General features: G+C 37.7%; 2 protein-coding genes and 1 long non-coding RNA gene across 6 annotated transcripts; all 3 read right to left on the reverse strand.

The window, feature by feature from the left end:
* Positions 1-949: 949 nt before the first annotated feature.
* Positions 950-2,861, reverse strand: LOC106297666. The gene is made up of 4 exons (XM_013733880.1): positions 2,489-2,861; positions 2,264-2,401; positions 1,569-2,165; positions 950-1,490 (listed from the first exon to the last, which is right to left on the reverse strand). Exons 1-3 carry the CDS (start codon positions 2,672-2,674, stop codon positions 2,034-2,036), a joined length of 456 nt encoding a protein of 151 aa, XP_013589334.1. The 5' UTR covers positions 2,675-2,861; the 3' UTR covers positions 950-1,490; positions 1,569-2,033.
* Positions 2,862-4,634: 1,773 nt separating this feature from the next.
* Positions 4,635-6,671, reverse strand: LOC106318235 (putative F-box protein At1g53550). Of its 3 annotated transcripts, XR_001265310.1 has the most exons (3): positions 5,386-6,671; positions 5,189-5,283; positions 4,635-5,038 (listed from the first exon to the last, which is right to left on the reverse strand). XR_001265310.1 is itself a non-coding variant. In XM_013756164.1 (2 exons), exons 1-2 carry the CDS (start codon positions 6,627-6,629, stop codon positions 5,008-5,010), a joined length of 1,275 nt encoding a protein of 424 aa, XP_013611618.1. In that variant the 5' UTR covers positions 6,630-6,671; the 3' UTR covers positions 4,636-5,007. The 3 variants fall into 3 exon arrangements, 2 of the variants coding, with proteins under 2 accessions (XP_013611618.1, XP_013611738.1); XM_013756164.1 differs by lacking the exon at positions 5,189-5,283 and having other exon boundaries at positions 4,636-5,038; XM_013756284.1 differs by lacking the exon at positions 4,635-5,038 and having other exon boundaries at positions 5,062-5,283.
* A 2,138-nt stretch (positions 6,672-8,809) lies between these two features.
* On the reverse strand, positions 8,810-11,705 carry LOC106318403. 2 transcript variants are annotated; one of them, XR_001265315.1, is made up of 5 exons: positions 10,895-11,705; positions 9,350-9,432; positions 9,204-9,243; positions 8,986-9,112; positions 8,810-8,903 (listed from the first exon to the last, which is right to left on the reverse strand). It is a non-coding gene; the product is annotated as an uncharacterized LOC106318403 (long non-coding RNA). The 2 variants fall into 2 exon arrangements; XR_001265312.1 differs by having other exon boundaries at positions 8,848-9,112.
* Between the last annotated feature and the right edge of the window lie 6,550 nt (positions 11,706-18,255).

Genomic DNA, 18,255 nt, shown 5'->3' on the forward strand with positions numbered 1-18,255 from the left:
ACTGCAGCCGGCAAAACAATTCTTAAATTCCTGAAAATTAAAAAATCAGGCAAAAATCAAAGAAGCAAGCAATGTTCAATTGATAGTCAAATGAAACTCCAAATTGCATAAATGAAACCAATATGCCAAAAAAATGCTTTCTTTTTCTCCAGTTCGATCAGAAGAATAATGAACACTTCCATTATAATGAACTAGATCTTTTATCCGCGCTACGCGCGGATGATGTCATTATTTTTTATATTTAAAACTAGTTTGCTTTGTAATTAAATGTAAGTAAGATGTATTGATGGTGATCTAAATATATCAACCAAGCTTGGATTATTTTTATTTTTGGTTCAAGCTTTGGATTAATTAATTAAAGATTTTTTAGTGTGGGAGTTGAATCCAATGGCTAAGATTCTTTAGCTTGATTGTTTTATATCCCTTCGTAATTTAATACGTCCACCTATCGTCAACATCGTGTAAGAACCACCGCTGGATCAAAACCAAAGAAATACAAACGGATGAAAGAACCGTCGTTGTATGTTTTGGCATAATTGTAGTTATTAACTTTGGTTAGTTATGCTTCACATGAAAATGTAGTAATCTTTTGAAAACCATTTTTCTACCTCGCAATTAGTCATACTATAATGGCTGATTTATCGTCATAATTTTCCTTCAAAAGAATGTGAGCATAAGTATACAAAGAATTCGTATAATACCAATAAGTAATTAGACGATTAGCTTAATATTAATTCAGGTCACTACTGATAAGTAACTCAGGCTGATTGATGAGCTGGAAGTGAAGCTGGCATGGCACTGTGTGAAGGTGAGTCAGTTGATTAAACGTTAGAATCAGTTAACCAACAACTGAATCTTATGTAACGTACTCATCTTCTTCATCTAGGGTTGGCCATTTTCTAGGATTGTATGAAACACTGAGAGAAATCTCTTGTAAATGGACTCAAGGTCATTAGAAATACTGAGATTGTAATTCCTTCAAAAACAATAATAATACACTACTTGTGCTCTATCATCTACATATCATTTCTTGAGCCTACCTTTACACTCTTTGTATTTCCAAAGCTGTCCTCTTGCTTTCTTCACTCGAAACTTTCAGCTGGAACCCTACGGTCTGCATAGAGAAGAAGTGTTTTGATTGTTTTAGGTGTCAATATTCAAGACCATACCTGAAACTGGTGAGACATTTTCGAGGAAGCATAGATGCAACTTCGCAAGCCAGTCCAAAGTCAGCAATCTTGAGGATATTGCTGGTCACCAGCAAATTCTCTTCAGAACAAAAATAAACTAAAACAATTGTTAAGTAAAAGAGAGGCCATTGAGAATCAACATGACAAAATATACATACTTGGTTTCAGTTGCCGATGGAAATAACTATTTTTATGCATGTGTGCGAGGACTTGAAGCATCTGAGACATAAAAGTACTTATTTTTCCCTCAGAGAAAGGTCGTTGTTCCCTTTCTTGCGTTATCTGGTACAGATTGTGGTCCTGATCAAGGTGAACACACCAGTAGGTAAGTAAAACATGTTATAAAGGGAAAAGAAAAGCAAATATCATCTCTACTACCATGCACTCAAAGATGGAAAGGTGGATTTTGGAATTCGCCATGAGTTGATGCTTCACTTCAGAAAGATTTCGTTAGATAAGGAGATGCAGAAACGGGCCATTTCCTCTGGAGCACAGTGACCATATATATACACCAGAGTCTACATATATAGAAGGTATAGGCTGAATTAAATAGCACATAATGGGGGAACTTGATTGCAAACAATTATTAAGATGATTAACTCAGTTGACTGAATGGAGAGGAAACAGAGCCAACGGCAGTTACGCAAGTCTGTTCATACTCGAAACTTGTATTGTTGCTTAGAGCTTCTTGTCTGGACCTGCAACCAAATTACATAATGGGTCATTAGTTCACTGGAAACAAACAGACGTGGCTGGATTGATAATTATTGGACTGATAATTATTTGTAAGCCGAAAACAACCGTGTCTGACGTGTCAATTGAAGAACCTTTGATGAAGTTGAGTTATCTAAAGCTTAGACTGTACTCAAGAACCCATGTGCTATGATCTAGTTGCAGAACCAATGTGCTCCATTTAGTTTTCCCCCACGAAATGTTGGCCTCACGTACCGAGTAACCAAATCTCCCCTCTGACCACTTCAAGAAGATCATCAAAAACAGATATACTAAACAAACAAAGCATAGATATTTTGAATGTGATAGTCAAATGAATTAGCTTTAGTAACATTAGTAACTCGGCCTGATAACACGGTGAACGAACTTGAGGAGAAACCAGTACCAAACAATCCACCTGTCTGCAAAGGCCATCCCCATACATTCACCTCTTCAGTTACAGATTTATAGACACTTCTAGACTTCAACATCAGACCATCCTACAAAGAAAAAAGCAGAAACTTTCAATCAAACAAATAAAACTGAAATATAAAAGGCTAAGCTAAGCTTTTAAAATTTAAACTTACCTGATTGATTCTCCAATTGGAATTGGAACCTCTGCATCTCAAAAAGTTTATACTTTTAGCAAAACCCATTAACTCATCTTCCAAGATCGTCACTTTCTCGCCAACATCACGACCAGAATGAGATCTGTCATCAGAGATCCTCACTATCTCCTCTGTAAACTCAGATTCTAAAACCCCTTTTCGCATCAAACTAAACCCTAACTCCAAATACAGAGCCAACACAACCACTTTCAGAACAGAGAAAATCAGTGATCTTCTTATCTCGTTCTTCTTTGTCTTCCTCCTCCTCTGTTCTTTCGGTTTCTTCACCAATTTCTTTTCTCTCAGGGGATAAATTGAAGCGTCAAACGACGTTGCGGAGTGAACGATGTGAATTCCGACGGATTATCAGTATTGACTAAAGGTTCTTTAGTCGACATAAGAAGTGCTCACGTGGCAGAATAAAATGTTCTGATTGGTCTAATATATTATCCTACGTGGACAGGCTAGAAACACTCCATATTCACCTTTTAGTATATGATAGATTCTCCAAATCCTGTTTTAATAACAAAACACTTCACAAAATAATCAGTTTTCGTTAGTATAATAATACAAACGAAAATTTACAGAATTAAGATTGTAGAAAGATAATTTTGAAATAATCCTATAGATCTGATTCCAACATCTTTAACATGTTCTTAAAAAACAACATTTTACAAATATCAGTATTGTTAGTGCAAAAATATAAACAATATTTAAAGAATTAAGAGTGTAAGAATATTATTTTACTACAATGGAACAACTGATATTTATAAAAATTAAAAGAACAGAAATTGTAATTTATAATACCGAAACAAAGGAATAAAAAAGAATTTCAGAGTCGAGATGATTAATCTCTTTCCTTATCTTAAAACGCTTAGTAGTGCGATGGTTTTATAGCACTCAGATTCTGAGGATACAATTGCACAAATATTCTAACCTGCGTCATTCTATCAGAAGCCTAACGAAACTAATTTTGTGTATACTCTCAAACTCAAAAAAAAAATCAAAGAGGAAAAACGAATATGGAGGATTGTATGTTTTTCTCCGTGGTTTCTTGAATAGGTTGTGAATTTAGGTTAACAACTAAAAATCCTAAACTTTCAAGCGGACACCCATTGATACGATTTTGAATAAGTTGTTTTGCCCAAGAATCACTTTTAAAGTGGTTTCTGCTGATACAAAAACACCTTAAGCTTTAGAATATCCCCCTTGAAATTCGATTTCACATCGATCACTTTTCTGAATACTGAGAAAATTATCAAATTGTTTCGTCCCATTATTAGCACCTTCAAGCCTTTTGAGTTTTTGCAAGTTAAGCAGTAGCATGTCATGCTTCTTCTTTCTCTTAAACATATAAGTGTTTCAACAACTTGAGCTTTTAGTTTGACTTTCTCCTTAGCTAACACTGAATATGTCTCAACCAGCTTGACATTTGTAGTACCTTCAAACATATTCTCCAATGTTTTTCATGCTTTCTGATCTCAAGCATATTGAAAAATCAATTTGAAGTGGCTTGCTTCAATAACATTATAAATCGAAGTTTTGTCCTTAGAGTTGCAACTTGAGGTCTTCTTCTCTGCAACAGTTCACTGATTTCTTGGCTTAAGAACTTAAACCTTCGTATCATCAACCATCACCGGATGACTCCAACCAAATTCAATAGAACTCCAACAATTTTCATCAAGACCACTGATAAAAGCTTGCATTTGAACCTTCCAATATCCATAATTGGATGAATCAGGATGAGGTAGTCTTGTTATAGACATCCTTTGTTGATATGTCTCCATCAATTCAAATTAAAAAATTGTTTCCTTGTTCTTGAATCAGTTCTGTCCTCGCCTTTTAATATCTCACCAGTGACTTAAGTGACCAGTTCTGATATAAACAAAACACAAATATGTCGGCAACTATTCCAATTGCTTGCCTTCTGTTTTTTTTTTTTTTTTTCTGGGAGTTATTTTTCTTCATGATGGACGTCACGCTTTCGTAGGAATCACAAAGTTGCACTCCAAATTTTTCTCTAAGAAAATATTTTTCTTATAAGGGATAATTCTATTTCCTTTTCTTTTTCAAATAAATATTAATTACATTTAATATAAACTTTCCAACAAATATATTTCTCCTTTTCTAAGATAAAATAAAATTTGTACCTCACAGAACATAAAATCTAACACATCCCATCTTCTTAACACAAGTCTGTACTAACTTGTGTAATACTCCACGAACTGATACAAAGCACTTCAGAAATTACAAGATGAACTTGGATAAGACCAAAGTGTTCAATTACATCACTGTGGGCGACCTGCTGCTTTTGGTTCGTCATGGCGGTGGACTAACCCCTAGATTGTGACCAAACGTAAGAGGCTCGTTCAGTTAAAGTAAACCCGATCTTATTCTTCAACCACACTCGTTAGTTGCGCTTTGTCAAAGCTTCATGCCTAAATATCCTCCCAGCAAAGATCTCTGATCTTGATTCTTATGCTTTTGTGATTCTCGAATCATTCTTTATGCCCATGCGAGTTAGGGAAACTAGATAGTCAGAAGAAAGGGAAAGAGATTTTGTTAGAATCTTTCTTCTCTGTTTTTGTAGACAGGGTTGAGGAAACGTGGACCAAATACACGAAGAAAGAAGATGAACTAAGGAACCTAAAAACAGAGAATATCAGGGTTTTGAAATACCAGGACTGCTATATTAATTAATCTGTGATATTCCAGTGTTAGGCAACTTCACGCTGAAGAGTAATCAAGCCATCAAATTACAACCAACCTCTCATCTGTTTTAAGCCAACAAGAGGCAAAATAAAGATTTTCTCTTCATTCAAGATTGTTTCAGAGACAGAGATAGATCAAATGATTAATCTGTTTAAAGCACTTACATAAGCTTCACATCCTCTACATAGTTTGCAAATGTGAAAGCTCCAAAATGATCAAACTTTTCCAATACTGGGACCTCAAATGTTACTCTTCTGATAATCTTCTTCTCGAGATTGTAGTAAAAGATGTTGAAAGGATTGTGTGTATACATTCGGTATAACAGAATTTCTCCGCTACCAATCATTCCAGCAGGGCGCACATAGTTGTCCCAGTTCAGCGACGCATGAGGCGATATGTAGATACGCTTCGACCATGTATGTTTAGTGGCATCCTCCAATACCCACAACTCAAAATGCTTACAGGCAGCGTCACAAAAGTTAACACCTAATTTACCATTGCAGTTTATCAGAACGGAATATCTATGGATGGGCAATCCTAAAACGTAATCAACGCTGACAAAGCTGAACTTCTCAGACCTAACATCAAAGCAAACAATCATATGTTTTCTATGTTTAACCAAGGCTGGATAAAACAAAACACCATTGATGCAAATCCCGTTCTCGCAAATCCCGTTTTCATCTAGAGGGTAATGAAGAGTGCTGCATTGGAGCTTCCTCCATGCTCCGGTCCCTAACGTCAGGACATGATACTTTGCGTAAAAAGATATTTTGTGTTCTGGGCTGCCACACAACCTGGTGATACGCAACACCTTGAACTGTTTATCGATTGGATCATATCCAAAACAGTAGTCTGCTTTGCCTCTTACCCGCTCCTTCAAGTGAATACCTTGTATGGTCAGTTTTGGTGTGGTTACAATCTCTCCCGTGATGGGATTAGAAATCACAGCCCACGAGCAATTCTTACCAATGTGTTGACTACAGACCAGACCCCGAACAGGCCGACATAACTGTTGCAAATCTGAGCCGAGATTGATGTCGTGACGAGTGGCTACAATGGCTGAATTGTTCTTGTTATCAGGGTTTTGATGATGTTGAGGCGAAGAGTAGAAGAACAAGTTAGATCCGACTTTGAAGGCGAATAGGATCCTCGGTGTCTCATCGGGAGACTTGATAGGGAACAGCAGGTTGTAATTTGGACGGCGAGCTATGGAAGACCAGAGCTTACACACGCAACGACATTGAGCTATAGACTTCAATGGGAGTCTCGACAAGATATTGATGATTACATCAACAGGAATCGAAACGGAGTAACGGGTTTCTTGCCCAGAGATTGAAGACCGTTTGTTGGATCCGGAGAGGTTATCGTCGGAGATCGTTGACCAATTTAATTGTTTTCGTTGTGCCATGGGTTAGGAGTGGTGGTTGAACCCTGATGAGGTCTCCGTTTCTTTTACTTAATTTTACACACCACCTAATTCGTTAATATTTCTTTTCCGGAATGGTTCGGTTCAACTCAATAGTCACAATGTTTGTTTTTTGTCATCTGTTTTACAATGATAACTACTGATACTTGCATTTTATTTTTGATAACTTTACATTTATCTGTAAATATATAAGAAATTTAATTTCTTTTTCACTTTTATTTTCAATTTAAGTAATTATTTTCTGCTATATTAATTATTTTGGAAATTAGATAAATGCAAATACTATTAATTGAATTTTAGGATTATTTACCAAAAGTAAAATAGGAAAACGTACTTTTAAATTATACTAATACACAAATTAAACGATCATCGGGAGGAAATAACCCCTTCTTCTCTCTCTATTCTCTCTCTAAAGCGGTTTAGTAAAAGATCAACGTCGGTGGCCGGTGTGGCCTTCGCTGCCGGTTACCATCTTCCACTTTTTGTTTTTGTTGTAAATACAATCGATCTTCATGATAGATTAGGTCTTCCGCTTGTCGGATCTTGCTTTCGCTAAGGCGACTTCGGTTCCGCTTCGCTAGGCAATTTTGTGTAACTCAAGCTAATCGGAGCTTCTCATCATGTCTTCATTTTCTATCTCCGGTTTGCTTGAATATCTCCTCCCCGTGCAAGTTTAATTTCTTATTTCGGATCTTCGACTTGCTCTCTTGTGATCTTTGAGTGCTAGATCTCTTCCATCCGAGAGTAATATCTTCTTCCTGTTGAAATACATTGGGAAGTTTCTCCTTCTTGGTTGAGAGTCCAAGTTAATGGATGAAATCAATCGATTGGAAGTGGATTAAGTAAAGTTGGGGTTTTGTTATAAAACGTCCTGACATATGATCTGTTTTTTAATCGATCAGACCATCCCAGAGTTTAATGATCGAGGATCATTTTGAGTTCAAATTAGAAGAACCGGCGAGCACTGCATATTTTTTTAATGTATTTGACTAACGAACTAGAAGCTGGTCAAATGTTTTCGCTATCTATGAATTTTTTTTTTAAGTAACATATTTAATATTTAAAAAACCGGCCCGAACCGGGAATCCGGTATCGGTTACAATTTTGAATCCAACAAAATAACCGCATCTAATTGTCCCCAACTAGATTCCCTTACACAAACCTAACCCGGCACAGTTCACTAGTTGGTATCAATTTCCACGGAATCGTTCACCGTTCTCAACCGTAGTAGACACATCCCGGGAAAGTGGAATAAACTCGGAGTTACCCGAGTTACCGGTGCCTTCCCGAGCCTAGGAGACCGCTGCCGTCCTAGTTGTCTTCCTGCTAGAGTAGCTGGATCCCGACGATTTCATCATCATCGCAACTGACACGGTCAATGAAGCGCAAAACACCAGACCGTCGGGAGAGGAATGCTTACCGTTAATTGCCGAGGCCACCAACACGTCTACACCCTCCAAACCAAAATGGGATGCACTGGTTGCAAACTCCGAATACATAGTCTTCATAACCTGCAAAGAGAAGAAGATGCAATCTACCAAGACTCCAAGTAGAGATCCCGGCATTGGGATGATCGATCTTCAACCGGGTCTCCAAGCTACGAGCAACACCAACAGACTCATAAGATGCTACCCGCAGCTTCCCGTCCGGATCAGAGAACCTGATCCAGTACTCCCTGAGCTCCGGCCAACACATCGGTGGAGAACCTAAAGCAAACACCAAAGCAGAAATGAAGACGCCACGAACCTCCCGCGAAGAGGCTGGGCTATGAACCGGAGACGAGAGAGATCTAGCAAATGGAGAGAAGCCGCCGGAGGAGAAGCCATGTCTGTCATAGACGACAGAAGCGGCAAAACATCCATTAGAACCACACAAAGACTCACAGAGAAGTAACAGCCACACGACCAATCCTTTGTGCACGCACTACAAGAAAACGTCTCATATATAGCATGAAGAAGATGCTATTGCAAGATAGCGCAACGTTATGGCGAACATTGTATCTTCCTCCGCAATCTTTTCTCGTGCACTTTAGATAGCGTTTTATATATGCTATGTTAATTAATTCTTTCGAAAGCGCTTTATTAGTTGTGCAATTGTATAACTTATAATAGCACATAATAATCTTTATTATAGATTACTAAATAATAAAAATAAAAAAAAAATATTTTAAAATTTTTATATATCGAAATTCTTTACAAAATAACAAAAACCTAAACCTTAAAACCAACAATGGACATTCTCTCGAGCTCACTTCACCTACATTACAAAAACATAAATATTTACATAAAAAAATAAATCAAACCGGTTTACGCTAAACCTAAAAGAAACAAAAAAAAACCTAATCCTCCGCCTCCACCTCCTCTGTTCGCTTCCTCCGTCAACCCCTCTGCCTCCTCCTCCATCAAGATGTAGCAATGTCGTCATGGCTACCAAGTCTATCAATTGTTCCATCTTTTAAATCGTACCTGACAAAACAAACTTTCAATCATTGAAATCTCCACCGAATTATGTATAAACCAAAACATAAAGAGGTTCAAGGGTTTCAGATTATGATACCACGGATTCTAACACCTCGTTTCTTGCTTGGTAGAATGCTCTATCAAGAACAAGAATTGATATGTTGAAATCAAAGTTAAAATTATTAGCTCAAAAGAAATGTCGAGAAAAAAAAAAGTGTCATTATGTAAAGGCTAAGTATATACCTCATCCTCACGATCCTCAAACGTCCTCAATAGTTAATCTCCAACAATGAGTCAATAATAGCTTCTTGCTCCATTCTTTCTTGCTGCACATAAACAGATTTTTTGTTGTTATTATTATCATAAAGAAAGAAGAAAAGCTAATCAAACTGAGACCTTTTTCACCATAGTCTCATAACAGTCTAATGAACCAAATAATTTTAAGCTTTAAGTAGAGAAATTACTAAAGGTCTGTTTGTTTCACCATTTGTTTTACCATTTGTCATCTCCATAGTTCATCTAGATGAATCATCTAAATGGATATTATGTTTGTTTCTTTATTTTCATTTCCATCCAAATGAGTTTAGTAAACAAATTACCAAAATACCCTTGTGTTGATTTAATAATAAATTTGATATTAATTTTAACTATATTACATTTAACTATTTAGTCTAATATATTTACATTATAATTATTTCAAAATTAACGAGTTTTTTTGTGGTTTTGGCGGGAAAATAAGATTTTTTGGTTTTAGCGGGAAAACGCATTTTTTGGTTTTGGCGGAAAAATAATTTTATTTTGGTTTTGGCGGGAAAACGTGTTTTTGCGGTTTTGGCGGGAAAATATGTTTTGCGGTTTTCGCAGGAAACACGTTTTTGCGGTTTTCGCGGGAAAAATGAGATTTTTGGTTTTGGTGGGAAAATGAAATTTTCGATTTTAGCGGAAAAACGAGATTTTGCGATTTTAGTGGGAACACACGTTTTTGTGGTTTTGGTGGGAAAACACGTTTTGGCGGGAAAATACTTTTTTTTTTGGGTTTTGGCGAGAAAACGAAAATTTTCGGCTTTGGCGGAAAAACGTGATTTTGCAATTTTGGCGGGAAAACACATTTTTGCGGTTTTTGCGGAAAAACGCGTTTTTGGGATTTTGGCGTGAAACGCGTTTTTGCAATTTTGGCGGGAAAAACGAGATTTTGCAATTTTGGCGGAAAAAACGTTTTTGTGATTTTGGCGGGAAAACATGTTTTTGTGTTTTGGCGGAAATTTACGTTTTGGGGTTTCGGCGTGAAAACATGTTTTTTGTGATTTTGGCATGAAAACACGTTTTTGTGGTTTTTGCGGGAAAACACGTTTTTGTGGTTTTTGCGGGAAAACACGTTTTTGCAATTTTGGTGGAAAACACATTTTTACAATTTTGGCGGGAAAATGTGTTTTTGGGGTTTTGGCGTGAAAAATTAGTTTTCAATTTTTGCGGGAAAACGCATTTTTGTGGTTTTGTCAGTTTTCGTGTGTGACAAAATGATATTATGTTTAGATTTGTAATTTGTGAATTACATTAAAGGCATAATAGACATTATACTATTTTGAATGAATCATCTCCATTCAAATGATCCAAATTGGTTAAGCTGGATGGACTTTAAAATTAAGCCTAAATTTCCGAAAATCATCCGGATGATCTATCTGAATAAGTTACACTTTTAGTGTCTAAACAAACAAAACTCTCATCTTCATCCAGATGGCTCATCCAGATGGAGAAACAAACGGTAGGAAAAAAAGAGAAGTAACTTACACAAGAGAAGACCAAATCTCGAACCATTGCTTGACCTTTGCTAGAATCCACCAATGAGAAGCTTCAACACTCAAAAAATGGTTCAGGAAAAACACAAACTGATGAATCAAGTTGTCTTTTCACTGCTGAAGACCAGCTCAAGCAGAAGATCTGAATAGAGCTTAGAAGCAATGGACGCCATATGGGAGAGAAACTCGGGATCTGAGCCGTCGTCCTCTTCCTCTGTCTTCTTCGTTTCCGCTAATGGGATAGAAGCTCAAGATTCGCTGCCACCGCCTTTGACGCTGCTCCGCCTTGCCACCGGAGAAGAGAGAGAGAGAACGAGGTGTAACGGAGATGAGGAGATGCGACGAAACCCTAACAAGAAGTCTCGAATGGAAACAAGTAAATCTGAACCCTATAATCACTAGAAGAAGAAACAAATTCTCAGAAATCGACCTGTGGATCAAGGCCTGTTCGAGACCCGTAACGATGATGACGAACTCAGACCGGTGGTGATGGAGACGAACTCAGACCGGTGACGATGGCACAAACTCAGACCGGTCTCTTCTTCCTCATGCAATCTCTCATCTCTCTCTGTCTCATCTCTCTTCTCTCTGTCGTGTTTGAGAAGAGAAATGGAGAGGACAAAACACAATCTCCCTCCTTCTCATAATGCAGGAATCAAAATTAACTTTCATATCTAACAAAAAGATCAAAACTTTACTTGATTTGCTTTCGTTTCTAACGAAATCTAAGAGAGAAGAAAAAGAATTGGAAGAGAAGAGAGTGACGTAGAAGAAGATGAGATAGAGGATAAGAAATCTGAGACTTTGGATTAAAATATTTAATGGTTTAGATGAGAATCCTTGTAAATGAGGATAGACCAATTAAAAAATTCATTTTCTATTTTTATTTTATTTTATCTAAGAATAATGAGAATAAGAGGGAAAATGGATCACAAAAAAAAAATAAGAGAGAGAATGAAATATGGGCAAATCTCCAAAATAGCATTTTTATAAGTTTATATCACAAAAATAGTACTCAAAAACTAAAATGACCAAACTAGCACATTTCTAAGTTTATCCTTTGAAAATTTTAATTTTTTTATTTTTCAAAATTTGAAATCTTATCCCCAAAACTTCATTTCTCAACTTTAAACCCTAAACCCTAAACCGTAAACCCTAAACCCTAAACCCTAAACCCTAAACCTTAAACCATAAACCCTAAACTCTAAACCCTAAATCCTAAACCCTACCCTTTAACTCTAAACCCTAAGTTTGTGACTTTTGATAAAACATTAAGTGCTATTTTTGTGACTTTTGACCTTGAATGCTAGCTTGAGAACATAAACTTGATTTAGTGCTATTTTTATCTTTTTCTCGTGAAATATTTGGCCGCTTCTTTTTCACTAAGTACTTAGCGGTAAAGTGATTATTTTTTCGTTTAGGAAAAAGATAGCATTTAAACTTATAAGTGCTATTATATATACTGTGTTTTATAGCATTCACATACAAACGCTATCTTAAACTATGGATTATGTCAACGATAGCATTCTCGAACAAAAAGCTATCTTCTTATGCTATCTTTACCCTTGTAGTAGTGATGTACGCGCCGACGAAGAGGTCCGCCGTCTCCACCGAAGGCAGTTAGACCAAGTCTTGATACAAGACACCAAGTATCCAGATGACAAGAAGAACAAAACGCTCCACTCCAACTCGAAGATGAAACTCTTCGCTAAAGCAACAAGAGAAAAGACCAGAAGAGAGTACCAGAACTGAGTCTCACGCACCACCACTGCCACGACCCCCTGTAGATCTACAAAACTGAAAACGAGATCTGACGGAGCCACACCCGAAAAGCCGACTTTGTTCACACCACCGCCCTAAACCGCCTCGTTGAGTGTCCAGTAAGCATCACGACCGCTGGATCTATCACTTCCCGGGAAGATCTAGGGTTCCGACGACGAGAAACCTTCCACAAAATCAGACATGTCGACAGCAAGGAGAGGTGGGTGAGGAAGCAAAGGGAAAAAGAGAGGAAGGGGAGAGATGCCTTCGGCGAGAGGAGCTAACGTACACCGGATGCACTGCCGGTGCCTCCGCCGCCGGAGCTAAGAAGGGGCTGAGAAGATGTAGAGATGGAAAAGAGAGTCTTGGGTAGAGAGAGAGGTTTTTTCCGTTTGATAATTTTTTTTTTGCTATCTATGAATTTGTTAAGTGGTTATCCGATTATTCAAATCTTTCATATGATTTAACTATTCTTTCAAAGAATCAATTTTAAACTTATCATTTAAAATTTTAAACTCGTATTTGTTCATTCACTTTGTTTTAAAAGATAAAGTTGTTATGTGGTTATCAGGTGCTTGCTGGGGTCAAAAGTGAACGGTATACTTTGGGTCGGGCTGTTGGTCACGAAAGAATATTGTTCTCGGGTAGCTGGTTCTTTGAGACTTGTGGTCTTTTGTTTATGCTGATATATTTTTGTTTGTGTTATACTGTTCTTTTAGAGCTGTATTTTTTTTCCATGCCCATTGAAGTACGAGGCTCAATGAAGTGCATCGTCGAGTGAGGTGAAAGATTGAAATGACATTTTTTTCTTTGAACTTGAAGAAGAACCATAGACCGTTCTTTAGTGCCGCAAGAGCGATCCTTCATTTAGGTGCATACTTTGAAGTCTCTGAATTTGTTGATGTACGTCTGTAGAGGCTTGAATAGTTCATGCCTAAGATTCCATAGGTCGGCCACGCTTGCTCCTATTTCTGTGGCGACGGAACACTGATACGAGTTTTAGAAATGATGATATGAGTTGTGTTAATTTGTTGATGGAGTATATTTCGAGACCTGCGAACCATTCTAGAGCATGTCTGGTAAGGTTTTCGGCAAAGAAGAGGCAGTAGCCAGCCTCTTTCTCATTGTCGTTAAGGTGAACTCTAGATATGGTATGGCTATCCGGAAGGCTCAAATATGGGCTTTTGGGTTGGTATTCCCGGAATATTCTAGGAACTAGATTTTCCCCACATCGTGCAGTCTTACTCAAGCTATTTTGTTCATGAAGAGAGTTTTTCGTGTCTCTTCTATCACTATCGATGTAACGGACCAAGCTCGTTGCCATATGTATGATGGCGTGTATTCATTGGAGCTTGGCATTGTTTCTTTCTACATAAATCTGGAATGCTCGGAATCGATGATATTTCTCGGGTATTTCCTTTGTGGGTTGAAGTTGGAGAAATCTTGAATGTGTTTTCTTCTGGTTGTGCTCCATTATTGGGTATGTCGGCGGCCTGAGCGCGATATCCGTTTAGGGCCAATGAGAACCCATTCTCGAGATTTCAAGAATTTGTAGGTGGCTCTCGAGATTGTGGTTCGTGTTGCCTCTTGGCTGAGTTTCTCTGGGTGCGAAGCGGCGGGCTCTCTGCCTCAATTTTGTACCTCATCGAGACCACTGAACCTTAAGCTCTGATGAGCCATCCTGGGTTGAGTTATTTACCTCTAGGTTTCTTCGACTTCTAACCGAACAGATCGGGAGCTGGAAGACTCGTGGGTTTCAAGTGCTCCTTGGCTTTTTCTTTGAGCCACATGCGTTTGGTTCATTGGATCTGGTCGATTTCTTGACCGCTCGAGAGCTTAGGTTCAATGTGCGGTGAGCTATCTCTCGGCTTGCTCCAGTCGACTGGCTATGGTTCGGTGTGCGATCTCCTGACTTTATGATGCAGCTCAACCCGTGATTGCATGCAATCAACACGAGACTGCAAGCAATCACAACTCCTCCTCTCATCCTAATAAGACTTACCTTTTAATTAAGTTGGCTTTATTTCCTTTTTAATAGTTAGACTTTTTTCTATTAGGAAAAGGAAACTCACTAATCCTGTTAGGATTAAGACTTTATTAGTTAGTATATAAAGAGACCTAATCGATTATTGAAAGACACCTTTGAATTTATAAGATGTTGTGTTTTTAAGATATTTTATAAGCACTGCGAAGAATATTCACGACCTTGTTCTTGTTTTCGAGTTACCTTCATCATCAGGTCAATGATTTAGAGATCGAACCCTTGATCTTTAAGTTTCATAGCTTCCGTTCTCCATCAGCTGGTATCAGAATCAATATGTTTCGGGAAAAAACATCATGTTTTCAGTGACAAAGGAAATGGGAGGCGCAGTTGATGACAACCGGGATCAGAACCTGGAGGGAAGCACATCGGAACTAACTGATTTACATACTCTACTCATCGTGCTGCACACGACAACATAATCTTTGATCCAACAACTAGGCGACACTTTAACAGTTCACCTGGACGCCTTAACCACAGAATTGACGACTCGCTTGGACCGTCAAATCCAGCACGTTATTCATGCTCCACCACCGCCAGCTCAGCAACAATTTTCTCCACAACATCAACTACGACAACAAAACCAACCGACACACCAACATCGACATCAACATCAACTTCCTCCACCACACCAACAGGACCGTTAACAACAATTCCTTCTGCCCCACCCGCAAGACCGACAACATCAACATAGGAACCAACGTCAAAATCCAATCGAAGACAATGAAGATTAAATTCATCGTCGCATTTATCATATGAGGATCTGAGGCAACGTGACAACTATGACAGCCGCTGAAAAGCTAGCTTTCGAGTAGATATACCGGAATTCCATGGAGGTCTTCGTGGCGACGATCTTATTGATTGGCTAGTCTCAGTTGAAGAAATCCTTGAGTTTAAGCAAGTACCTCTGGATCGTCGTGTCTCTCTTGTCGCCATGCGTTTTCGAGGCCATGCTGCAATGCGGTGGAAACAACTTAAGAATACACGTTCACATACATGCAAGAAACTGATTCACTCTTGGGAAAAATTGACTAACCATCTTCGCAAAACATTTCTACCGCATAACTATGAACAAACCATGTACACAAAGCTGCAAAAACTGCGCCAAGGTAGTCACAGCTTGGATGAATATGCTGAAGAATTTGCATTGTTATTAATTCGTAATGAGATTCATGACAGTGAAGTTCAGTTAGTTTCTCGTTTCATTGGGGGAATACGGCCACAACTACAGACGGCGATGGATTAATCAAACATGGAAGCAATTCGATCATGGCCTGATTCTACGACCGTCACAGAGGTCCGGAGCTACCATAGATTAGCATCTTTTTATCAACGATTTGTTAGCCATTATGACTCATATTACTAGTTGTATGAAGGAAGGCAAATTTTATTGGACACCAGAAGAAACTGCAGCGTTTGAACTCATCAAAACAAAGCTAACAACTGTTTAATTCTCCTCTTGACTTACTTTTCCGAGACCTTCGAGTTTCATAGTAATGCGTCAAAACTTGGAATGGGTGCAGTTATCAGTTAACGTGGATGGCCGATTTCTTATTATAACGAGAAAATAGTCAGTGCACGTTCGCGTTATAGCACTTATAATATGGAAATCTATGCGATCGTTCAAGCTATCAAGCATTAGTGCAATTACTTGGTCCATCACAGATTTATTTTGTTTGTGAATCATGCATTGCGTCATCTTGATAGCCATGCCAAGGCTTCTTCTTGTCATGCCTCATGGATCGCGTATCTACAACAATTTCCCTTTTCTATTCGGCATCATTATGGCAAATCCAACCGACTGGCTTATGCTTTAAGCCGTCGTCACAACGTCCTCACCTTGATGCACACGTCTGTTACTGGGCTCTCCATTTTGGCTGCCTTACATCCAGAAGATAAATTTATTTTGGACGAGCATTAGTTGAAGCAACTACTTGAGTTTCAAAAGATTATACATTACACGATGGATTTATGTTTAGGGGATTACACATATGCATTCCGGAGAGAAGATTGCGTTTGAAGATTATAAAGGAATTACATAACGAAGGTCATGTTGGACGGGACACTACTCTACAACTCGCTACATCGTCCTACTTTTGGCCATCAATGCGTAAGGACATCAATGTTTTGTGGAGAATGTCCAAGTTTGTCAACTCGCCAAAGGAAAAGCCTCGAATGCATGATTATATCTTCCTTTGTCTCTTCCGACTCAGCCATGGACTGATATAAGCCTGAATTTTTTCCTTGACCTTCCGCATAATCAGCGAGGAAACAATTCTATTTTTGTTGTTATCGATAGATTCTCTAAGATGGTCTGATTTGTCCTTGTAAGAAGACTTTTGATGCTGTCAATATTGCAGTCCTCTTCTTCCATCAGATTTATAAGTTGAACGGATTACCCTTTTACATTGTTTCGGACCGAGATCTGAGATTCTTAATTCATCACGGACATAGATTTGGCAATGAGCGTGGAGACCATGCTCCGTAATTCAGCCATCTCTTCCTGGTTCTGCGCCATGGGCAGAGGGGAGACCGGCCGTGCTGCTTGCACTCGAGTGGTCGCGTCGCCAGATTGATTCCAAACCAGCTGGTAGTGGTGCTCGTTGTGCTTGAGCCCCACCGATGGTTTGGTTGGTCTTCTCTGTCCCTGTAGCTAGCATTTTGTTTCTTGTGTAAGATCTGGGGAGATCGACGTCAATGGTTCTTGGTTCGGTAGGACCGGATGGGACTTGTGTGGGATCCAAGATCACGCTTAGGAACTTTAGATCTGATTCTTAGCAAGGATATTTTTCGTTTATCTTCCCCAAAGATGACGCCAAAATATGGATCATATAACCCAAACTAAATATTTGATAGTGATTGTTTGTAAAGATTAGGGAAGAAATAACGCGGATAACAATATCCTCATAACACAATGAGGTAATTAGATTCCATTTGATAAAAATGGTCTTTATTAATAAGATACTAGACCCTGATCCGCGCGCCAGCGCGGATATGAATTTTCAGTTTTTAATTATTTATTTTATTAAATGATGTAATTGTAATATTCGTTCATATTATATTCATTAAGTAAATATTTTTTTTGCATTTTTTTGCATCCTTAAACTATCTATTTTTTACGAATGTGTGATATCATATAAAAATATTAAAAAACTGAGTATAGAGTTAATTAGATAATTTTATAAACATAAATTTTTCTTTCGTGTGCGATATCATATAAATAATGATCCTCCCAGTTAACAAAAATCATGATTATTTTATGTGTAATTTTTTTATTTTGACCATTTCCTTAAAACTATATTAAATTTTATGTATTTTAATTTGAATATTTTTAATATCTTTACCTTTTTATTTGAAATGCAACTCAATACTTTTTAAACAATTATAACAAAATATTTTAAAAATATTTTTAGAATTTGTTTGAAAAATATGAAAATTACATTTTAAATTAAAATTATCCTAAAATATGATAAGTTTTGATGTAAACGAAAACTCAAATTATGTCAAAAATAATGATATTCAATCATAATAACAATTTTAATTGATTATTT

The sequence above is a fragment of the Brassica oleracea genome, chromosome C1, assembly GCF_000695525.1.
Source record: "Brassica oleracea var. oleracea cultivar TO1000 chromosome C1, BOL, whole genome shotgun sequence".
NCBI lineage: Eukaryota > Viridiplantae > Streptophyta > Magnoliopsida > Brassicales > Brassicaceae > Brassica > Brassica oleracea.